This window comes from Xyrauchen texanus, chromosome 37 (assembly GCF_025860055.1).
Source record: "Xyrauchen texanus isolate HMW12.3.18 chromosome 37, RBS_HiC_50CHRs, whole genome shotgun sequence".
NCBI lineage: Eukaryota > Metazoa > Chordata > Actinopteri > Cypriniformes > Catostomidae > Xyrauchen > Xyrauchen texanus.
This window is the reverse complement of record NC_068312.1, coordinates 33948054-33973483: the sequence shown is the minus strand read 5'-3', so window position 1 is coordinate 33973483 and position 25430 is coordinate 33948054. Positions and strand designations below refer to the sequence as shown.

At 36.4% G+C, this 25430-nt stretch overlaps 1 protein-coding gene across 2 annotated transcripts; it reads right to left on the bottom strand.

Annotated features, from left to right (window-relative positions):
• Positions 1-31: 31 nt before the first annotated feature.
• LOC127631021 (tyrosine-protein phosphatase non-receptor type 18-like) lies at positions 32-25079 on the bottom strand. 2 transcript variants are annotated; one of them, XM_052108961.1, is made up of 16 exons: positions 24811-24936; positions 23361-23663; positions 15928-16036; positions 13936-14012; positions 12548-12643; positions 12336-12374; positions 11867-11935; positions 11592-11654; positions 10692-10834; positions 8825-8891; positions 8108-8185; positions 6821-6898; positions 5873-5964; positions 2686-2999; positions 1152-1250; positions 32-768 (listed from the first exon to the last, which is right to left on the bottom strand). In XM_052108961.1, exons 2-16 carry the CDS (start codon positions 23391-23393, stop codon positions 695-697), a joined length of 1431 nt encoding a protein of 476 aa, XP_051964921.1. In that variant the 5' UTR covers positions 23394-23663; positions 24811-24936; the 3' UTR covers positions 32-694. The 2 variants fall into 2 exon arrangements, with proteins under 2 accessions (XP_051964921.1, XP_051964920.1); XM_052108960.1 differs by lacking the exon at positions 23361-23663 and having other exon boundaries at positions 24811-25079.
• Between the last annotated feature and the right edge of the window lie 351 nt (positions 25080-25430).

Genomic DNA, 25430 nt, shown 5'->3' with positions numbered 1-25430 from the left:
ATAAATTCATAGATAAATATGGCATCAAAAAATATTCATACACATTACATCGTCTCTAAATAACTTTATTAGAATGACCCGAGCTGAGTCATATGTCCCGTCCAAGCCGGGAAATTACACCTCAACACTGCCCTCTAATGAAAATAACATTATATCACAACAACAAGACACACTACATTAATCTCATTAACACATAAGCTTGTGATTTAAAGGGGTCATATCATGAGTATGTATAATAAAATAAATCTAGAAGAAATGAAAACCAATGAGATCAATGAAATTGAACACCTAACTGTCTACATTTAGACTTCAGTAACATCTATTTGTTGTCCAGAAAGTATTTCTGAACAAACAATACAATTATTAAAAAAATGGAATCATTTAATTAACACAAGTACTGTATTCTCACACGAGAATTCACACTTGCATCGTCAATTTTTAATTATTTGCATTGCAAAAATCAAGAAATATACGCTATGATAAAATAAATCGATTATAAATTCCTACTGTAAATAAAACAATTCTATTAACAAAATCACTACTCGACAGACAGGATATTAAAAACCCAGTACAAAGAAAATAAATAAACTAATTTAATAACCAGTGAAAAATAGCTGCATTTCTAAAGGATCTTGCAGTGATTGGGAAAAGCTAGCTAGCTCTGATTATTTAAACCTTAAAAGCCATCGCTGTTTCATCTTTCTGTGCGGCTCCATTCGGTCGGTGGATCTCGAGGACCTTTGGGTTTCTTTACACGGCAGTTGAAACCTGAAGCGAAAGACAAACCCATGAAACCCATGACACCAGTGCATAGGTTAAACAGATAAATCATTTAGATGTTAGATTTAGATGGATCTTGGATGAGGATCATATTCAGGAAAACTATATGCACATTTTCTAAACAACACAAAACTTGCTGCCATGATGTTAGGCTGTTACAGTTGCTAAGGAGTTCTGAACGTTCAATAAGTGCCTTTAAAAAAGTAAGCAATTAACATGTGAACTAAAAAGTGCGTTTGGCAACACAAATGCTAGCTCACAGAGTAACTAGAATAATTACAAGAACACTAATTTTCCAAAAGACATAACAATACCCCAATAATGCAATTACTTAATCTATTATATGTGTAAACAGTATATGGGTTACCCACCCAGACTGCCAGGGGCAAACGGGCTGCTGGTGTCCTTGATTGGGTTCGACACATATTCATAATCATCATCTATTAAGGACTGGCTTGCAAGCTTTTCAGCTAAGAGAAAAACACAGTTAGAGATGTTAACAAACAGAGAAAAGTTTGTGTGTGAGATAGAGTGAATCTGAGACAGTGATCTAACACTTCCTGTTTACTGTTTGATCCCGTTTCACACTCGCTGGATCGATAAGGAGTCTCCAAGGAATGTGAAGAGTCCTACACCATCCTAAATCCTTTGTGACTCTGAATTTGAAAGTACTTTATAAGTTATAAGTACATTACATGTAAATTTATATGTTTTGACATAAACATCTTTAGTTTGTTGAATAAATAAAGGTTTGCAAAGCTTAATAACTTGACAATCAGCGTTTATCTCACACAAAACTAAATCAATTATGATTTTTTTTTCATAATTTTTTATTAATTTTATTTAGATAAAAATGACACTATTCAATATGATGGAATTTTGTTATGAAATTAAAACGACAGTATGGATGTGCTTTTATCGTGTGGACGACCCAGGCTCGATTTCGCCTTTTAGTCCCACCTTTTCCCATCCTGTTTTCTGTCTCCACTCTTAAAGGGATAGTTCACCCAAAAATGGAAATTGTCTCATCAGTTACTCACTTTTGCCTGAACCTAACAAACAGCGTTTTAAAATATATATGAGAAGTTAAAAAGACATCCGTACCAAATCAATGCCTAAATCTGACCATTAACGTTTTAAAATGCAGAAGTGAAATGGAAAAACCACATTTTATGAAGCTACCACCCCGTTTGGCGTTACTATGACTCTGTAAAGTGTCAGCTTGTGGTCATGGTGGGACGTGTCCTCCGACACACGAGTACAACCTATCAGATGGGCTACCACGCAAGCTATCTGTGTTGGAATAAATATATACAGTATATGTAGGTGAGTCTGTAATAAAAGCATTAAAATGTGTTGTTTTTCAAAAGATGCATTTGAGTAAAAGTGCATGGTCTAAGTAATAGAGAAAAAAATAAGTATTTAAAAAAGTCATTATTAGCCATTACAGTCATAAATTGAGTAAAAGTGAATAAAACACACAGTTGTTGTTGTGCCTCTAGTGTTCATTTCTCCTGGAAACTGCTTGGAATTGTACCTGGAGACACGTATTTTAACTTGTATTAAACAAGTTATGCAAAAATGTATAAAGTCACGTTTTCACTATGAGACCAGGTTTACAAAGGGGCAAGCCATTAAATATGTCCCACCGCAACTTCCTGTTTGACTAGGACATACATCAACACTGGAAAGAAAACTTTGCATGTCCAGCCAATTCCTGGGGTCTTTAATTGTCTAGTGACTAAAGTGTGACAAGCACATTTTTAAAAGTACAAATATTCCTTGTAGTATTTTGCTTAATATGAGGAGATAAAAATGGCATATATGATATTTATTCAAGAATTACCATGTCAACTACCCAAATAATGTTTAGTCAAAAACTAAGCAAATCAAGTCATCTCTTACCTGGCAATATCTCATAACCTTCATGGACTGTCCTTTTAGGCCCCACCCCTCCTGTCTGATTGGCTGTTGCTCCTTCATTCACAGGTGTGGTTGTATGGGGCATGAATGTTACAGGTCTGTTTTTAGGTTTGACTGTGCTGTAAAGAGCATTGTTGTTGGTTTTCTCTAAATTAGCATTGTCATAGTGATGGACGGTGAATGAAGGGGGGGCCGAGGTGGGCGGCTGTAGTTTGGGTTTGTTGACGACGGCATAAGTGTCGTTCATCCTGATCTGGGGAAGAGGATGAGAAAGCCGAGGCCTGAGAAGGGGATTTCTGTAAAGTCAGACAGAAATTTATACATTAATGAGTTTTCAAAGCAACTAACAATGCACTTATTACAGGAACAATCCCCCTAGTTCCTGGTAAAAATTTTAGCTGGGTTCGAACCTACAACCTTTCGAATAGTATCCCAGATCTTTAACTACAATGCGAACTCTGCTGGGGGAATAAACAAAAAAATGATATAAAACAGCATTCCTGGTCACCACAATATGTTGTGTTTTAAATGCTGGTCCACAATACAGGATCATGGTGTGGTGGTGTAGCAACAAGCCTTTTTGACTAGCTCAACCCGCATTTCCACAAAACCATACTGGTCTAACAGAATTGCTATGCTGATCTACCAGCACTAAGCCAGCACTAAACAGCATAAACCAAACTAGGTCACCATGGGAACTGCATGCTGGTTAAGCTGGTCTGGTACATCAGAATACACCAACACAAGCGGTAATTATTAGATGGCGTTTACTAAGGCAAAAATCACTGTTACTATTGTTCATAGTTAGGCTAAGGGATTTAAACAAACATTTAAATCTAAGAAGTAAATTTAAAGGACTAGTTCACCCAAAAAGGAAAATTCTCTCATCATTTACTCAACCTCATGCTGCCTTTATAAGCTTTTTTAAGCTTCAAAGTTCTGGCCACCAATCCCTTGCATTGAATGGACCAACAAAGCTGAGATATTTTCTACAAATGTTAATTTTGTGTTTGTGAGAAAGAAAGTCATACACATCTGGGATGGCATGAGGGTGAGTAGATGATTTTAATTTTTTGGTAAATTATTACTATAAGTGCGTAACTCGTCCAACACCGTTTGTACTACGGACATGAATGATACTTCACACCTTGTGGCGTGTTGAGTTTAGGTGTGCAACTACAATTCTAAGTGATTGAATTTTCCCCTGGTGGTCATTTAATCTGATCCCAAAAACATTTTACAGAAAAAAAAAACCTGGTTTAAAAACAGCATCTGCATTTTCTTTCAACTTCATGTCATTTATTTACAGCAGCGTCTAATGACCAAATGTCCCCATTTGTCTCTTATAAAATATGTTACTGACCCAAGGGGAAATGCAATAGTAGAACATGATGACTTAAGAATGATAAAATAGCTTGTTTGCTCACTATAATCTCTGCATTGAACTTTACATCTTTTTATCAAGCATATTTACAAAAGTCATATTCATCTGTATGCAAAACAGATGACCAAAGAACAAGTAATAGCTGAAAGCATTATTTGACTCTCTAAAAGCAAATCAAGGCGGCACAAAGATTTCGCCAACTACACAAACCCTTTATCAAGTACCCAAATAAATAGTCAAAGAAGTAAAAAAAGTACACATATATACATATATATATATACACATATATATTATACACACACACACACACACACACACACACACAGTACTGTGCAAAAGTTTTAGGCACTTGTGAAAAATTTCAAAGTGAGGCTTTCTTAAGAAATAATGACATAATAGTTTTCAATTATTACGTAATGTCATGCAAAGTCCAGTAAACATAAAAAAGCTAAATCAATATTTGGTGTGGCCACCTTTGCCTTCAAAACAGCACCAATTTTCCTACTCACACCTGGACACAGTTTTTCTTGGTTGTTGGCAGATAGGATGTTCCAAGCCTCTTGGAGAATTTGCCACAATTCTTTTATTTATTTAGGCTGTCTCAATAACTTCTGTCTCTTTGTGTAATCCCAGACTGACCCGATGTTCAGTGGGGGGCTCTGTGAGGACCATGCAATCTGTTGCAGGGCTCCCTGTTCTTCTATTCTATTCTATTCTTTTCGTTTCTATTTGCAAAAGGAATGTTTGGGAGTATAAAATGACACACTAATGTAGCAGATATAAATAACTTTCTTAAGACAAATGTTTCACAAAAACATCTTTTGTGCCTAAGATTTTTGCACAGTACTGTATATATATATATATGTACACCGATATGCCACAATATTAAAACCACCTGCCTAATATTGTGTAGGTCCCCCTCGTGCTGCCAAAACAGCGGCAACCTGCAGATGCTATTCTTCTCACTACAATTGTACAGAGCGGTTATTTGAGTTACTGTAACTGTTGATTTCCTGGTGTTTTTATACACAAAATTCTCTAGAATTTACTCAGAATGGTGCCAAAAACAAAATAAATCCAGTGAGTGGCAGTTCTGTGGACGGAAATACCTTGTTGATGAGAGAGATCAAAAGAGACTTGTTCGAACTGGCAAAGTCTACAGTAACAGATAATCGCTCTGTACAATTGTGGTGAGAAGATTATCATATCAGAATGAACTCCTTTTGTGTTCCACGGAAGACAGAAATGCATTCAGGTTTGGAACAACATGAGGGTCAGTCCATGAGAACAGAATTGTCATCTTTGGATGCCCTATCCCTTTAAAAAATACATTTTTGAGACTGTAATTTCACTTGGTTTAATATTAACAAAAATATGATGGTACTAGTTGCTTGTCTATGTACATATGCCTCTAAACCTGAAACATTGTAAACACCATATGGAACTAAAACATAAATTTGCATTGGACTTTTTCACGCCACTGGCTGCAAGAATATTTGGCTATACATTTGATGACTCACGAGATTAGCTAACATAAACGCTGATGTAGTAATGAGTCAGACGAGGACAGTTGAATTGCTCTCCGCAGTGTATGAAACAGAACTGACGACCACAGCTTGAATATTGTCAGCGTCCACCTGCGTAACGCACAGTGCAAAAGTTCCCATGTTTTTGCCCTGGTTGTCAATCTTAAATTGGTCTCTGGCTGTGTTCATAGATCACAGACGACCGCAAACATTCAAGAGAGGTTAGAATATGTGGAGCGAGGGTTGTTTGTGGTCATACCTTGTTTTTGGAGGTGCGCTGATGCTGCTTAACGATCCTGATTTCAGCGTTGGCTTTGACGGGAGCGCATTGATGTACAAAGAGCCTGAAGACTTACGTTTTATATATGAAAAACAAGAAGAAGAAAAAACAGAAACAAAATGTGATACACGTACAGTGTGAAAGAACTAAGACAGAGCGTCTGTGTTAATCTGTTAAAGGATGTGTGAGTATTTGCATAGAGGAAGCACAGAGCGAGCCGGTTTCCTGCTAAACTTCTTTTTTTAAAGCTCACAGCTGAAGGTCTGGAGGAAGTAAAATATAACATGATGTGACAACAAAGAGATACAGCTGCAGATTCATTCATTCGTTACAACACTTGCCATAGAGGAACTTTTGGATGCTTTTTCACATGATGAAAACAAGCGGAAATTGCTCCTTTCTCTCAAAGAACAGTCAGCTTCTAAAAATCCCAACACTTAACCACAAGCACTGGAACAGTAGTATGTCGGCCCATAAAAGAACACTATATTATAGTATACCATATGCTATTAAAGATCGTTAAACTTTTAAAGAAACAGTTTGTCCAAAAATGGAGAGATATTTTGTAGAATGTTCAAGTGACTCTGACCCTGACACTGTCAAGCGCCAATAATGACAAAAAAAATGGCATAAAAATAGTCCATACAACTAGATTCTAAGTATCTGAAGCCATGGTAGCTTTGTGTGAGGAACAGACTGAAATGTAAGTTGTTCCCAGAAAATCTTGCCCTTCGCAGAAGCTCTCAAATATCTATTTTGGACTTCGACAGTGTTCGTCCCTATTCACTTTCATTGTATGGAAAAAAACAGCTTGGACATTCTTCATAACATCACCTTTTATGTTCCACAGAAGAAAGAAAGTAATACTGATTTTAAATATTTAGAAAGAATTTTCATTTTTGGGTGAAGTTCTTTGTTTTGTCCTACCTCGGTATTATTTTGCTGAGATTGCAAGACCTTTTGAAACATCTGAGCAACCGTCTGATAGACAAATCCATACTGCTCCTGCATAAATTCACAACAAACATGACATCTGACATCAGGATGTGTAAACACCACAGGAATTCACTGAGTGTGGTGAAATATACAGTATCAGACATGGGAAAATGGATATATCCATTGAGCATCCAGCCTTACTAATGTTTAATTAAATGGGTAGATTGTTTAATTACAGTTCACAAATCCATTATGTACTGTAGATTAAACAAAGGTTCAAGGTTCAATACAAAAATTGAGGTTACAGTGAGACACTTACAATGGATGTTAATGGGGTCAATCAGAAAACATTAAAATACTCACTGTTTAAAATGTATAGCCACAAGACATAAACAATATGCATGTAAACATGATTTTAGAGTGATAAAATCACTTACTAACCTTTTCTGTGTAAAGTTATAGCCAATTTTACAACTTCATTACCACAATACTGGTATTAAAGGGGGACAGTTCAACCAAAAATGAAAATTCTCTTATCATTTACTCACCCTCATGCCATCTCAAATGTGTATGACTTTTTTAATCTGCAGAACACGAATGAAGATTTTTAGAAGAAGATGTCAGCTCTGAAGGTCCATACAGTGCAAGTGAATGGTGGCTAGAACTTTGAAGCTCCAAATAGGAGATAAAGTCAGTATAAATGAAATCCACAAGACTCCACTGGTTTAATCAATGTCCTCTAAAGTGATCCAGTTGGTTTTGGGTGAGAACACACCAAAATCAAACTCCTTTTTCATAGCAAATCTTGCCATTGCAGTCTCTAGGCACGATCATGATTTCAAGCTCGGTTATACTTCCTAGTGCTCGGTGCATGTGCAAGTGCTTGATGGCGCTGTAGGAAAAGTAATCAAGCTTGAAATCATGATCGTACCTAGAGAACTGCTGTCAAAAACAAAGGACTTAAATATTGATCAGTTTCTAACCCACACTTATCATATCGCTTCTGAAAACATGGAGTTAAAGACTGGAGTCTTATGGATGACTTTTATGCTGCCTTTATGTGCTTTTTGGAGCTTCAAAATGTTGGTACATTGTCAGGACCTACAGAGCTTACATTTCCTTCTAAACATCTTTGTGTTCAGCAGAAGAAACAAAAAAGTCATAAACATCAGGGACAGTATGAGGGTGAGTAAATGATGTGAGAATTTTCATTTTTGGGTGAACTATCCCTTTAAGGCCATTATGTGCTTTGCAGAAAAAATACAAATAATGTGTTACCTTGGTCTGCACAGCTGACGGTCTCTGTCTTCTAAGCTCTAACACCAGGTCCAAGACATTAAAATCTTTATTTATTTGCTGAGAGAGAAAAGACATAAGTCTAGAATTAGAGCTACTTGAACACCAAACAGAAATGCCAATAGAAGTCCATTTTTACATTCTCTTAAGAAATGTGAGTGGTCCTTGGCCATTAAAACTCACTGCCATAATGCTAGGTTATTGGATTTTGTTGCCAGAGTGTTGCTTTATGGTTGTTATTGGTTTTGAGCATGTTCCTGTACTATCGCTAGGGTGTTCTGGGTTGTTTTTAGGGTATTGCTAGGTGGTTGTCAGGGTGCTCTGTGTGGTCAAAGTCAAAACAGCCTAACCTCAAGTTTCTATGATACTCTGGTTCCTAGATATGATTTGGATTCCTCTTTTCGTTTAAGTGCATGAGATATTTTTACCCGATTTATTGTCTGGCATGAGAAAATCACACATTGCATGGTGAGATAAGTGCTTAAGTTTAATAGGTTCACAAGTCATGCCATTAGTTGAGCCAGAAGTTGAAATGTCAAGCTGGTCAAACAAACAGAGCAATGTATTGAAAATGTCAAAGAACCACAACTCATTTGTGGTCTCTGCACATTAAGACAGGAGGAAGTACATTGATTAAAATGAAACACTTCACCTTTATGCACTGTTAATAGAGATTTGGGTTGGTTATGGAGTTAATACCTGTGCAAGCAGTAGATCGTTGACATAGTCAATGGCACAGATCACCCCTGTTCTTCCGCAGCCAGCGCTGTTAAAACAAGACAAGCCGGCACAATTCCATATCATGATATGATCCATTCTCTCCTGCATCTCAGTTCAGAGGGTCAATAGGGGAATTATGGGCCATATTGTCAGACAGCACCTCTCTCATAAATATAGAGAGAGGGTAATGAGCGAATCTGGAGTCTGGACGTTAACTGTTTTTTTTCCAGCTTCACATCAGGTGCTGAATATTTAACATCTCTCGCTTCATTTAAATGGTGCCATTAAAATGCATGGAACTGCAGAAACACAGGCTGGCCCCGACTAAACCCCAACAACAAGGACGGACACGACCTGATGAATTTTCATAGGCAGATGGGTCATTTGTCAGAGGCGTAGAAAAAAACAGAGCCAGTCATAGAATGAGAGAGATTGGTGTGTGTTTGTGAGATGCAAAAATAATAATAATTGTCTCAATCAGTATTTCTGTCTCATTTTCCAGTAAATTCATATCTTAAAACAAGAAAAATTTACTTGAGAAGACAACATTTTTAACAGTAATGCTATACTATAAAATATTTCAAGATACAAGCTAATAAGAATTATTGAATTGAAGGGATAGTTCACACAAAAATTACAATTCTGTCAATATAAGCCTCAGTCACCATTCACTTTAATTGTATGGAGAACAAGGTGCAATGAAAGTTTACTGGTGGTGACATTCATTTGTGTTCCACAGAAGAAAGAAAGTCATACAGATTTGGCACAACATGAGCACGAGTATTTGATAACTGAAGTTTAATTTTTTGGTGAACTAAACCATTAAGATTATTTTTCTTACCCCGTTGAGATTGTTTTAGTTTTATGTATTAGATTTATGCATAAAACAAGTGTAATTAAGCTCAAATAAACTTAATTCAAGATATATTCTCTTATACTTGTACACAATTTAGCTTTATAAGTAAATTCTTGTTTCAAAAATGTTAAGATATGTTATTATTTATTTATTAAGATTTATTTGTTAACATTTGTAAATTAGGTATCGTGAAAAATGAATATATTTTTATAGCATTTAAGTACTGTATATATTAGCATATATTTATTTTTAAGCATTTAAATTTCATAACAAAATTCCATCAAATTTAACTGTGTAATGTTTAACAAAAGGAAGTGAATAAAACGTAAAATATTTAGGGTTCATTTTATTTTATTCAAAATTACTCACTTTGAATTTAAATGAACTGTGCTTAAAATAATATTTTTTTGAGTGTTGTAATGTATTAGGGCTGTCGATTTAATGCGATTAATTTGCTAAAAAATTATGCGAAAAAAACATTTATGCAATTAATTACAGTATGTCCCCTGCCCATAAAGGAAGATTCCTGAGAAATTCAAGCTTGAAGTACCACCTGTTTTCTCCAGGGGGCAGTAAGAAAAACTTGCCAATGATTGGCTTATTGTCTGAATATTGATATATATATCATTTTATGTTTATGTTGCAACCCATCATAATATATAATACATATATATATATATATATATATATATATATATATATATATATACATATATATGTGTGTGTGTGTGTGTGTGTGTGTGTGTGTGCATAAAATAAATTGTTATTTGAGAGGCTTTCTCAGCAAATATTTATATATGCAATTCATTTGATTAATTAATTGGTACACCATGTAATTAATTTGATAAAAATGTATAATTGATTGACAGCCCTAATTAGTCTACTGTATGTTGAGATACAAAATTTACTAGGATTAAAAAAGACTGTAAAAGTATTGTTCATGGTTCATTCTTGTTAACTAATGTTTACGAATCAAGTCTTTTTGCAGACCTGCAATGGATTACTATAGGGTCCTTCTTGTTGCCCTGATTTTGCCGTGTCAACTCCATCATGCCCAAAATGCCATCCGGCATGTTTGGAATACCGTGATCCGGCCAGGACGTGTACTGGAAATGAGATACATTGCGAGTTTCCTGTGAGAAAAGAATACAGTTACACGTATGTTCTGTACACTTCACAAAAATGGCATGCATGAAATGAGCTAAAATGGGAAACTTTCACATTGAGGCAGTTCCTCATTTGGAACGGCTTCAGAATAAACATTGCTTTACAGGATATTCAAAATTGAATGCACTGCATTTTTGTGGCTGACACATTTCTCTTTAGAAACACAAATGAAAACTTTTTGAAGTGTGCTTTATAAATAACCATAGACTTGACTACACTCTTAAAGGACTAGTTCATCCCAGAATGACCATTTTTTTATCATTTACTCACCCTTATGTCATTCTAAACCCCTATGATTTAACATTCTTCAAATATCTCTTTTTGTGTATCATGGACATAAGAAGGCATACAGGTTTGGAATGACATGAGGGTGAGTAAATGATGAGAGAATTATAATTCATTAATTTGCAGCACCTTAAATTGAAAAAAAAGAACCTTCTCCTTGAGTTGCTATCGTTCTTTGGAGAATAAAAAAAAATTATTGCTGTTTCAGATTTTTTTACACTCTGGGGTTCTTTAAAGCATTTAAAAAACACTTCAAAAATAACTTTAAAACGTTTTTCAGTGACATCATTCTGTAAATCCCCTTTGGTTCTAATTTTACCCTCTATTTGAGGGAATGTGACAAATATTGAGAATAAATAAATTCCAGTGCCATGATGTCAGGTCCCTTTCATATGTACTTCGAGAGCTGGCACACTGGAGACACCAGGGAACACTTACATCACAATATTTTAACACCAACATCCGAACAACGATTTCCTCATTCGGTCGAGACTCCTTAAACTGCAGAAAAAAATAAAGTAATCATTAAGCAAATGAGTGTGTAAATCATGTGTGCATAAAACTGCTTACAAAACTGGCATGTTTCATGAAGTGATGAGATAACATCAATAGTGGCTGTTGTGAAACATGAATATGTGTGATGCAGTTGAGCCCTAACATTTGAATTACAACACTGTTCATATCAGTTTATGAGGAACACAGCGAACACTTACAGTTGAAATAGTAAAAGGACCAAAAGTGATCGCTTCTGTGGTTGGTGCCCAGTAGACCTCACATTTTTTCTAAAAAACAAAACAAAAACAAAAACAAAATGTGTTTAGGTGAAATCAGTTAAAGAGTTATCACAACTAACATGGTTAAAAGGATAGTTAAAGGGACAGCAAAAATACAAGTTCTATTTCATGTACTTTATGTACAGTATAATTCATGTATATTTTTTAAATGCATATTAAAGCAGAAACCAATAGCCTCAGTCACCATTCACATTCATTGTATGGAAAAAAGGTGTTGTCATTTTGCATAACATCTCCTTTTGTGTTACACAATAGAAAGAAAGTCATACAAGTGAATGATGACAGAACTTTCATTTTTGGGTGAACTATCACTTTAAACGTTAAAAATGGTACATGCACAACATTTTAAGGTGCATGGACCCAACATTAGAGGAAAAATGAAGATTACCTTTCCCATCTCGATTTCTCTACATGCCATGATTATGACCTATCAGGAAGAGACAGACCAAAATCAATGCTTTTCGTCCCACAATAGAATGCTTTAATTTTATAATGTGATATTTAGGCAAATAGCTGAAAGCAATTCAGTGAAAGGGAGGTAACGCATATTATATTATATTTAAAAAAAAAATTATATATACTTCAAAAAACACAGTTCACCTTAACATTGTATTGCCAAATCATATGCCAGAAGTCAACCACAGTGTTGTTTAGAGGGCCTTGAGTGGCGATGTACGTTCTGTTCCCTGTGGCACCCTATTGAAGATACAGTAAGAATTGGTCTTAATTAATAAGAAACCTAAAATAAGTCACTGGAAGAGTTCTTTCTATCTATCATCTATACCTTCATCCATCCATCCCTCACTTGGTCCATCGGTCCATGCAATATTCCATCCATCCATCCATCCATTCATACATCCAAATATGCCACTTCTTTTTCTTTTTTTGTTCTTTTTTATTCCATCCATCCGTCCATCCATCCATCCAAATAAGCCACTTCTTTTTCTTTTTTGTTCTTTTTTATTCCATCCATCCATCCATCCATCCATCCATCCATCTATCTATCTATCATCCAAATAAGCCACTTCTTTTTCTGTTCTTTTTTATTCCATCCATACATCCACCCACCTGTCTGTCTGTCTATCTATCCAAATAAGTCACTGGAACAGTTCTTTATTTCAATTCTATCTGTCCATCCATCCGTCCGTCCGTCCGTCTGTCCATCCATCCATCCACCTATCTATCTATCCAAATAAGTTACTGGAACAGTTCTTCTTTTCGGTTTTGTCCATCCATCCATCCATCCATCCATCCATCCATCCATCCACCCATCAATCCATCTATCTATCATCCAAATAAGCCACTTCTTTTTTTGTTCTTTTTTATTCCATCCATACATCCATCCACCCACCTGTCTATATTTCCATCTATCTATCTATCTATCTATCTATCTATCTATCTATCTATCTATCTATCTATCTATCTATCTATCTATCTATCTATCTATCTATCTATCTATCTATCCAAATAAGTCACTGGAACAGTTCTTTATTTCAATTCTATCTGTCCATCCATCCGTCCGTCCGTCCGTCCGTCCGTCAATCCATCCATCCAAATAAGTAACTGGAACAGTTCTTTTGTCTGCCCATCCATCCATCCATCCATCCATCTATCTAAATAAGCCAATTATTTTTTGTTTATTGTAATTTTTATTCTATCCATCCATCCATCTATCTATCTATCTATCTATCTATCTATCTATCTATCTATCTATCTATCTATCTATCTATCTATCTATCTATCTATCTATCTATCTATCTATCTATCTATCTATCTATCTAAGTTACTGGAACAGTTCTTCTTTTCGGTTTTGTCCATCCATCCATCCATCCATCTATCTATCTATCTAGACTCTGATTTCAGTAATTATCCTAATTTTGACACACTGCCAATTGAGGTTGAACCTGCAGCCTTTGAATTACCAGGTTCTTCATCTACCATCTTGCCAACATGAAATGTATGGTTTAAGGTTAAAAATGTTAAAGTACCTTGATGAAGCTGGCATTGATATAATCAGACTCATATTCAGATGTGGTTGGAGTCAGACAGACTCTGGTTTGATCATCTGTGATAGAGAGGAAAAATATCAGTCTTCTGATTATGATTCTCTCATCAGTGTGACAAACATGATTGCGATACTTCATCTTGGTACATAATTTGGAGACTCAATTATGAACTATTATGACAGTGTTAATGGCATTGTGATGAGAAAAAATATGAAATATAGGAACCATAGGTGGCATATTTTGACAGATTTGCTCAAATATGACACTGAATGAAAAATTGTGACGGAGAATTTCACTGCATCACTGTGTCACACTGAGAGCTACTGTGAGTAACGTATGTTTACAAACTGATGAGGTCTGCACTCTCTGTTAAGATCATTTTTAATTCACAATAGTGCTGTGATCAAAACAAATATAATCTAAATGCACCAGAGATTATTCATTTTATCACTAAATATATTTTGTAATATACAGAGTGTATGTATATATATATATATATATATATATATATATATATATATATATATATATATATATATATATATATATATACGCACATTAGCAAAATACATTTAAACTCAGTTTTTTCCCTGTCAGGTCAGTTAGGATCCATCCATCCATCGTCAACCGCTTATCCTGTTCAGTTAGGATCAATATTTTTTATTTAGAATGTGAAATGTCAAAATAATAGTAGAGAGAATTAAGTTTACATACAATTTGTTAGTATTTGGTAGCATTGCCGTTAAATTGTTTAACTTGGGTTAAATGTTTTGGGTTGCCTTCCACAAGCTTGGGTCAGGTTTGAAGGTCTCCTTGCTCAGACATGGTTTTTCAGTTCTGCCCTCAATGTTTCTATGATTGAGGTCAGGGCTTTGTGATGGCCACCCAATACCTTGACTTTGTTGTCCTTAAGCCATTTTGCCACAACTTTGGGGGTATGCTTGGGGTCAATTTCGACCAAGCTTTAACTTCATGGCTGATGTCTTGAGATGTTGCTTCAATAATCCACATAATTGTCCTTTCTTATGATGCCATCTACTTTGTGAAGTGCACCAGTCTCTCCTGCAGCAAAGCACCCACACAACATGCAAACTTGCAAACTGTGGTCTGGCTTTTTTACGGTAGATTTGGAGCATTGGCTTCCTCCTTGATGAGCAGTCTTTCAGGTTATGTCGATATAGGGCTCATTTTACTGTGGATATAGATACTTGTCTACCTGTTTCCTCCAGCATCTTCACAAGGTCCTTTGCTGTTGTTCTGGGATTGATTTGCACTTTTTGCACCAAACTACGTTCATCTCTAGGAGACAGAATGCATCTCTTTCCTGAGCAGTATGATGGCTGTGTGGTCCCATGGTGTTTATGCTTGCATACTATTGTTTGTACAGATGAACGTAGTACCTTCAGGCATTTGTAAATTGCTCCCAAGGACAAACCAGACTTGCTTTTTTTAGGTCTTGGCTGATTTCTTTCCATGATGTCAAGCAAAGTTAGTGCATGTAAACTTCTGACCCACTGGAATTGTTATATAGTCAATTAAAAGTGAAACAATCTGTCTGTAAACAATTGTTGGAAAAATGACTCATGTCATGCACAAAGCAGATGTCCTAAACGACTTGCCAAAACTATAGTTTGCTATTATTAAATCTGTGGAGTGGTTACAAATTACTTTTAATGACTTCAACCTGTGTACACACACACACACACACACCTAAACAGGTATTAATCAAATATGTATAGTTCTTTAAATTTAGATAAAAAAAAAACTAAAATAAATTTCAAATAAAAATAAAATCATTTAAAATTTCTTTTTTGGCTAATTGCCATAATTTACACTGAATTAATTCAGCAAAATGTTAACATTTAGATTTTTCCTTTCAAAATATGCAAAGATTATAAAGAAAATAAAAAATGTGCTTAATAACCCACACTCTCATTAAAGCTCTGAAAGAAACCTGTTGATAAGACGACATACAGGGCAGAATATCCCTATAGCGGTTTTTCTTCACATTTTCTTTGATTCCTCCTGCCTCAGTGGTCAGTCCATAATCATCTTTCATTAATAAACTTTTCTGTCGTACCAACTGCAGAGAAAGAGAAAACACAAAGTTACCAGACTAAAAACAAGTCTACTTTCTTTGTTTTAAATACAACACTAATTTTTCTTCATGGCAGGGTCAAGGGCGTGAGGTTGCACCACACCCTCTGACCACAAGGTGGCGTCCTGATTCTTTTTTGCCTCAATGTACTGTAGTTGTATTCTAAGTAGCATCTGAAAGCAGAACTTGACAGGAGCTGAATATCTGTGTATAAAAAGCAGGCCTGTGCTATTTGAGGATGGATGTGGTTTGTGAAACATAACAAATCCCCATCAACACTTATAATACAATGACCCAACATACAGATACCACAGGCAAGGTCATAACAAGGTAATCTGGGCCCCCAGACTGTATATTGCTCTGGGACCCTTTCCTATTAAAAAATACAGTTTAGAATTTTTTGTGGGATCCCCTGTACCTTTGGGTCCCTAGAATCGATACCACCTTTCACCCCACTAGCTACGGCCCTGACCACAATTGTAACTAGTCTATATGTGCCAAAGTTTAACCTACAAAACAAGTATAATTTTAAGCCATACAAAACCTCTCAGCACGTTGCCATCAATAGAGCAATTCAGTCATGACAACAATTCATAGGCCAACACAGAAGGCTAATTCGCCATGGGTTCCCTCTTATGGGTTTTAGACAAGTGGTTTTTGATTTATGAGTAAAAATAATGTCTGTGGTGAACAATTAATTAAAGAGAGTTTCACGTTTTGTTCTACAACAAATATTGCACAAAGGGATGCAAGATTATGCATGAATCGGACAGCCGTTGATGTCCTTAAGTAGCAGCCTGCTAGCAACCTACACTTTAAAAGCACACATATATATCTCAAACATGTATTTTGGCACCACTGTGTTGTTAAAAAACCTAAATTGCTATTTAAGGACAACAAATACACAAGGATCCAAGTTCACATACTTGATGGTTTGGACAGCCATTGAAGTCATTAGCAACTTGCTAGCAACCTATGTTTTAAAAGCACACATTTATATATCAAACATGACACCACTGAGTTATTAAAAACTTAAGCTGCTATATAAGGACTATAACTACCACAAGGACGTGAGTTTATGTGCTTCACAAACCTGCCAGACAACTGTAGTCTTTAGCAACTTGCTTGCAACGTTCAATTTTAAAGAACACAATCGTATCTCAAACATGAATTTTGAAGCCACTGTGTTGTTAAAAAGCTGCTACATTTATGTTTATGAAGACTACATGACAAATTTGTAGTGCTTAAGTAACAAATTGTTAATAACTTACATTTTTAAAGTGCACAATGGTTTCAAAATTTACATTTAAGGTATTACTGTGTGTAATTTATGGTGTAGAACAAAACGTGAATGTCTCAAAAGACTGCTACATCTCTTCTGAATTTAGGACAACAATCTGAACAACTCTATACTTGCATACATTGAACATATGAAGGCCATACATGGTTGCAAATGGTCTGTATAGAGAAACAGGTCACGTTTTATGACTAAACCTGCTGTCTGTTTTACTTCCATTATCAAATACCAGAAGAAACACGTGTGCATGTACTATTTTCAGTTTGACATCCTTACCCACTTCTGTTTATTTTTACCACAAGCAATACAGCCTGGGCTGCTGTTTCTTTCCACATATGCTTTAAAACCTACCTCTGAACACTGGCCATTGTTAATAAATGACTGTTGATTAGAAACTCAATGAGGAACTGTTGTTATAAATGCCTTCTTGCTTTCACTTATAAAGCCAACTGGGTAAAAAAGCAACAGACACTTCTGTAAAACTGTGGCATATCCTTAGGGAAAACCGCAGCAGAAAATAATTTTCTGGGAAAGTAATGTTTTAAGATTATTAAGTTCACTTGAACACAGCAAGAGTTAAGTCAAGTCACATCACTTAAAAACACAAATGCACTATATGTCATATGCCTGTATACACTGTATGCAAGGAATGTGATATTCTGCATATAAGTGGCTCCCATTTCTAGACTGGCTTTCTGCAGCATTCTCTGAGAAAATCAACTGTTGTCAACAGTTAAACTTTAGTGGAAATAAAATGCTAAGTTATTTGCCAATAAGTATTTCTAGTTTAATTCAGATGCAGTACATTAAATCCTTGCACATACATTTTTTTTTACTAATCTCCACTTGTGACCAGACCCAACCAGTAGGTGGCTGAATGTGAAAGCGAAAGTCACTTCCACTCCAGAATATTGAAGTGAATGTGTAGATTTAAAGTAAAAAAGTTTCTCACCCAAACATATAATATTGCTTCTGATGATAAGGATTTAACCACTGGAATCATATTGATTAGTTTTATGCTGCCATTATGTCCTTTTTGGGACTTCTGAGTTCTGGTCACCATTCATTTTTATTGTGAGGACAAACAGATTTGGGATATTCTTCTAAAAATCTTTGTTTGTGTTCTGCAGATGAAAGAAAGTCATACACATCTGGGATGGCATGAGGGGGAGTAAATGATGAGAGAATTTAAAAAATTTCATATTTTCATGCCTTAATAAAAAAGTACTGTGACGGTACCAGTGATGGTATCAAAAGGTAATATCATGATATTTTAATATATACCATGGTACTATATCATAACCAGATTCATATAGGCTACTGTGGTATTTCCATGGTACTCCAAGGTACTTCAATGAACACTATGGTGTGGAGTTGCATGGTGCCATGTGAGGCTTGCGCGTGTGAACGGCGAGCTCAGCGCACTTTGCTAGTTTTTAATACTTTTTATATCATAAACCGGTGAGATTCTATACACCTTGATCCATAACTGTTCTATGAAGACAATATTTTAAAGAATTCAAAATCCTCGGGCTCCGAAGACATTAAAAGACACTTACGTGCTCAAGCTGATACCCAAGACAGGGCCGAAGACCAGGGACTCAGTTTGGACGGTGCGGCAAGAGAGATTCAGCGTCAACTGTCAAGCATGTTGGCAATGCTGGCGAAGGTCATAGCTGACTTGGGGGATCTTGCTGTAATACATCAATCGATCACTGCCATAGAGACAAAATTCTCTACGGTGGTTACAAGAGTGTCAGACTTTGAAAAACGTATCGAATATCTGGAGTCATTGGAGAGGGAATTAGCTGCTAACCCGCTAGCAACCAAGATAGACAGAAAGCGTTTGGGAAGACTTAGAGAATCATAGTCTGCGAAACAACGTCCGAATTGCTGGAATTCCTGAGAATGAAGAAGGCTAAGATACGGTGAAATTCTTGGATGAGCTCTTCCAGAGTCTGCTCGAAATAACAAGCTGGAAATCAAAGCGAGCTCACAGGGTTCGGGTTCAGGGAGATCTGCTGAGTGTGACAGGCCCCGATATATTCTGGCCAAATTTCTGAGATCATCCAAGAAAGATCTTGTGTTGTGCAGGGCAAGGCATAAAGGAAGGGTTTATTGGAAGAACCACAACATTTTCTTGTTCCCAGACTTTACGAATTCGACAAGAGAGAAACGTAATAGATTCAAGGAATACAAGAAACTCTAACATCAACGGAAGATCGATTTTGCACTGATGTTCCCGGCCAAACTGAGAATATAGTAGATACTAAGGATGGCTACAAAATATTTACATGCCCACAGCAAGCAATGTCCTTCATAAAGTCAATGGAATGAGTAGGTCATTGTTTGATACTTTCAATGCAGCCGAGTGGACTTGACTCACTGAACATTCACTTGTTTGCCTTCTTTGTTTCTTTTTATGCTGTTTCCACCAAGCGGCTGGAGTATGTTTTGTGGAGTAACACTCCTTTGGGACAGTTTGTGGATGAATCTGAATGTTTTTCGTTCTTACACCTCCTATTGGTTGGAGTTTGTTCTGTGGAATATTTCTTGCAAAACATTGGAGTCATTTTTTTGCACTCATGTAACAGCAGAGTGAGCCTGACTCACTGAACATTCACTTGTCTGTCTGAGGAAACTAGGTGCCTTGTTTGTTTCTTTTTGTGCTGGTTCTTCCTATTGACTGGAGTTTGTTTAATAGATTATATTCTGCTGTGTAATTCTGTCTCACAAAATTTGTATAGAAGCACCAGACTTGAGCAATCCAACAGCAAAGTTGTCGGAGGGACTCTCGTAGGCGTACATGGACTGTTTGAGTTTAGAGGGATTGACACTGGTTGGCGAAGTCGTGCGTAGGGTTAATGCGCAAGTTTTTCTTTTTCAGTTTTTTTTTTTTGTTCTGTGGGATGTTCAGGGTTTGTTTGTTGTTCTAATGTTGGAATGCTGTCTTTATTATTTTGTTTTTGACACACAATCTATTTTTTCTAATATGTCAAAAGGTAAAATGTTAATATGAGTGGACTGTCTCTCTCCACCTGGAATGTGAATGGGTTGGGGCACCCCATAAAAAGAAGGAAGGTTATTTATTTTCTTAAATGTAAGAAATAGTATATTGTGTTTCTTCAAGAAAGGCATCTCTCCACACAGGAAGCTGAAAATTTGGGAAGATATGGGGTGGACATGTTTTCTTTAGTGCTGGCTCAAGTAAGAGCAGGGGAGTCATTACATTGATAAGTAAAAATCTACAATTCAAATGTCTCAAACATATTAATGATAAATTATGAAGAGTCATTATTGTTTTAGCAGAACTTCAGGGGCAAAGATTGAATTTGGCTAATATGTTCGCACCTAACGTTGATGATCAGGGCTTTTTTATGGATCTTCAAAGGATGTTGCAAGCCGCTGGCACCCCTCATGATATAATATTGGGAGGAAACTTTAATATTTTGATGGACTCAGTCCTTGATCATAGTGAAACAAAAGTGTATAAGCCCTCTAGAGCAACATTGATGCTTCACATGATGTGTAAAATATTTTTTTTTATCATTCTATAACATTTATTCTAGAATAGATAATTTTTTTTAATATCTAAATAACTCATTTCATCTGTTGTGGATTACTTAATTCAGAACATTTATTCTCAGATCACACCCTGGTGAGTTTAGAGGTGTTGCCACATACGGAGAAAAATAAATCATATAGTTGGCACTTTAATGTATCCATTTTGCAAAATCCTGAATTCCAACAAATGTTAAGGGCTGAAATCAATGTTTATATGGAGACCAACTGGTCCTCAGTAGCCTCTGTTGACATGGCTTGGGAGGCACTTAAAATGGTTCTTAGGGTTCGGCTCATACAGTTTTCCTCATTCATCAAAAAAATCCAAAGCACAAGAACTCGGAGTTGGAAGGGGATATTAAAAGTGCCGAGGCAGAGCTGAAGCACTTTTAATTATGTATCGGAAGGTGGAATTTTGGCTATTCAGGGCAATACAGTCATACTTTGAGTCGAAGACGAAGCAGGGAAGCTTTTGGCTAGATATATAAAGCAGAGAGAGTCTTTTTCTACCATTCCCTCAGAAATCTGCTGGTGGTGAAATATTTACCTCAGCCACTGATATTAATAATGATTTTAAAGAATTCTATCTTGATCTTTATAGTTCCACATCTTCATCTACTGATGAAAATATTAGAAACTTTGTGGAACCATTAGAACTCCCTAAACTAACAACTGAGCAAAATAATTATCTTGATTCTAAGATAACCTTGGACGAGCTTGGTGAGGTAATTAAGGCCTTGCTTACAGACAAGGCTCCAGGGCCAGTTGGTTTTGCCTCTGAAATTTTTACATCTTATGCTACAGAACTGGCTCCACTTTTGTTAGAAGATTATACAGAATCATTAAAGAATTGAAAGCTTCCTCCAACCATGACACAAGCCGAGATCAGTCTAACTTTAAAAAATAACAAAGTTCCAAGCAAGTGTAAGAGTTACCATCCAACTTCCCGGATCCATCTAGACGTAAAAAATATTGTCAAAAATTCTGGCTACCCGATTAAGTAAAGTTATGACATCTCTTATACATACAGGTCAGGTGGGGTTTATTCGGGGCCACAGCTCTTCTGTAACAATATTATGTGGTCAGTGGTGATTGATCAGACTCTGGTCACGGCCATCTCTCTTGACGCAGAGAAGGCATGTGATATGGTATAATGTGATTATCTTTTTAAGATTTTGGAAATATATCGGTTCGGGAATACTTTTAATGGTTGGATTAAGTTAATTTATAAACACCCGGTAGCGGCAGAACAAAAAATGTATTATTTCAGATTATTTTACTCTGGATAGGGGCACCCGGCAGGGTTGACCTCATTCCCCATTATTGTTCTGACTTGCCCTGGAACCATTAGTAGCCATGATAAGAAAGGAGGATGATGTTCCTGGGGTGATGGTGGGAGGTGTGGCGCATATGCTTCTGCTTTACACAGATCATATTTTATAATTTGTCTCCGTCCCTTCTAGATCTATGCCTTGCTTCCACAGAATTATTCATTCCTTTTCTAAGTTCTCGGGATACTGTTATTTTGTCTAAATCCAAAACTTTGGCTTTGAAAGCGTACTACCTGATAACGGCATTTCAACCGGGTGCCTTTCAGTGGCCCAAACAGGGCATTAAGTATTTGGGTATTTTATTCCCAGCAAATTTGTGTGATTTAGTTAATTGTTAATTTTGACCCTTTAATAAAAAGGTTTTTGAGCGATGTGGGCAGGTGGGCTTCATTACATTTATCGATAATAGGGAAGGTTAAAGTTATTAAAATTAATTGTATTCCAAAATTAAACAACCTGCTACAGTCACTCACTAAAGATGTCCCCCTCTCTTATTTCAAGCAATTTGATAGCATAGTAAAGTCCTTCATTTGGAATGGGAAACATCCCAGATTACATTTCAGTAAGATGCATAGGCCGACTGACAAAGGTGGGCTAGGCCTACCCAAGATTTTGTTTTATTATTATGTGTTCATTCTCAGACATTTGCCGCATTGGTCACTTCCACCTGAGAGAGCCCCTCCCTGGTTTTGAACTGAACAGGAACTTCTTGCCCCTATTTCGCCATTGCAAAGCCTTTCTATCAAACTAACCAGAGAAGTTAAATTACACTCCATTATCTCGCATTTGCACTCGGTATGGACAAAAGTGTCCAGAATGTTTAATTCAGACATTTATTTGAATGTTGCCTTGATCTTATGGCTGAACCCCAAAATATGTATTGATAAATCCCCTTTCTACTGGTCAGAGTGGATTGTGATTTTAGGGAGTAGCATACACCCCCCTACAGAGCTTCAACCTCTCTCAAGAGATTATGGGAGAACGATTTAAACTTGGTATTGGAGGAGGGAGAGTCTGCAACTAGAGATGCAAGGATGCGCCTTCTGCAATTCAAGATTTTACATCAATTCTATTGGACCCCCTCTAGATTATATAGGCTTCATCTTAAAGACACACCCACCTGCTGGTGATGCCACTCAGAGGATGAAGACATAACCCATGTCTTTTGGGGCTGTGTTAAGATCCAGGGGTTTTGGTTGAAGGTTCAGAGTCTTGTGTGTGATGTATTGGGCACTCAGGTTTCATTTTGCCCCAGTCTCTGTATTCTTTGCAATGGGGCGGTCATCGATGTTGAGAATAGACACATAAAGAGTTGGGTCCTTACCAGCGCCATGATCGCCAGACACATTATTTTAAGGGGTTGTAATTCGGCTGGAGCACCCTCATTTCAGGAGTGGTGCTCGGAGATGGGGAGTGTGGTGGCCTGTGAAGAAGGGTCATTTAGAAGACTAGGGAAATTGAATTTGTTTATGGAGAAATGGTGATAATTATTATTATTATTTTATTTTTTTTGTAATTTTGTGTGTGTGTGTGTGTGTGTGTGTGTGTGTGTGTGTGTGTGTGTGTGTGTGCTTATAATCATGTATGACCACTGGGATGTTGTTGGGGGCCAGGGTGGGGTGATAGTCAGGGTTAATTGTTGATTTTGTATATTTATGTTTAGTTTTTTTGTGTTCAGTATGTAAATCAGTTAAAATATTGTTCATCAGAAAAAAGAACACCATGGTGTTATTAACATCACAATAGTGTCCAAAATATCAACTTCAACATATCATTGAACTGACATCAACTATAGATCTGTAATGCATTTACACTGTATTTATTTGAACATTTATGCCACACTTAAAATGTATGAATATCATTGCAGTAGAAAAAAAAAGTATCATTTATTTCAAAGAAAGAATTTCACAAAACCATGTATGTTAGGTTTTAAATTATAAAACTGTTCAAAACAAAAAAATGTATTTTTACATGTTCTGGATGTCAAACGTTAGTGGAACATGTCCATAATTGGTATGATGAACTACACATGTGGTTTCTCTATAAGAAACCTCTGTGAACTTGAGAGGAACCGATTTTATACATCAGTTGTATAAACTTGCCTTTAAGCAAGTTGGTTAAAGTAATTGCAGAAATCAGAAAAGTTGTTTTAAGAACAGCTCTTGCATCATATGTTTGCATATATACCACTTGTTTATATATTTTGCAATGGCACTTCATTCACAAGTCCAAATATGTACTTTACCATGGTACAGAGATTGTATCAGATGGTTATACTATAGTATTTTGGTATAAAGTCATCTATCTTAATCTGATTATCATATTTAAACAGTATTTTATATTGGTAGTTATAAACCATTCCAAGGAACTTTAAATATCCAGAAACATGGTAATTCATGCAAAACATTTTAAGCAAGTGAAATCATATTTGAAATGATCTGTTAAGTATTATATAATGTTTGTTGACTTCTACTTTTTACTTATACTGTTAAGTTATTCTAAAGTTCCCACAACAATATATAAATAAAAATAATGAATGCATTTGTTTATTGTTGAAATGACCCACTCACGTTGAACTCGGAAGAGATGAGTTGATCTGCTCTGCTATCACTGTCGGACAGACACCGGACCCGCTCCACGAACCGCAACAGGTGGGTCTCCATCATTAAACATTCACTCTCAACAGCATCTTCCAGTCTAGTCCCAGTAATATTATGATTCTTGACCTCCGTGTCCTATTCTGAGTGTCTAAACAGTCTCCAAAAGAAATTCATGCAGCTCCTGACAACAACAGCAAGACTGTTTCCGTCTTTGCAAAGCAGTTCAGCCAGCAAAAATGGCACGGAGAAGTTTCTCCCGCTGATCTGAGATCTGTTAACAGCGGTCAGTTACCTTCTCGCATCATTTCCAGCGGCGCGTCACTCGCCAGCCGCAGCCACGCCTACTTTCGTACTCTAGCCAATCCGCTGTCAGAACCTCACCTGTTATTAACATGTGGTTGTTGTGATCGCACGAACCAACAACTTTTATTGTCTCGGTTGTAAACGGCCCAGTATCGGATCGGTTAGTTCAAAGTTCAAAATTCACCCAAAAATTATCTCATCATTTACTCAACCCATGCCATCCCATATGTGTATGATTTTCTTTCTTCTGCAGAACTGAAATTAAGAATTTTTAGATGAATATTTCA

Excerpts from the sequence above, each read along its gene's own strand:
- LOC127631021 (XM_052108960.1), bottom strand. The coding sequence starts at position 24,906 with ATGATGGAGACCCACCTGTTGCGGTTCGTGGAGCGGGTCCGGTGTCTG. Across the intron at positions 11,936-12,335 it reads GAGAAATCGAGATGGGAAAG|AAAAAATGTGAGGTCTACTG; the intron begins GTAATCTTCATT and ends TTTGTTTTTTAG. Across the intron at positions 6,899-8,107 it reads CGTCAGCTGTGCAGACCAAG|GAGCAGTATGGATTTGTCTA; the intron begins GTAACACATTAT and ends GAATTTATGCAG.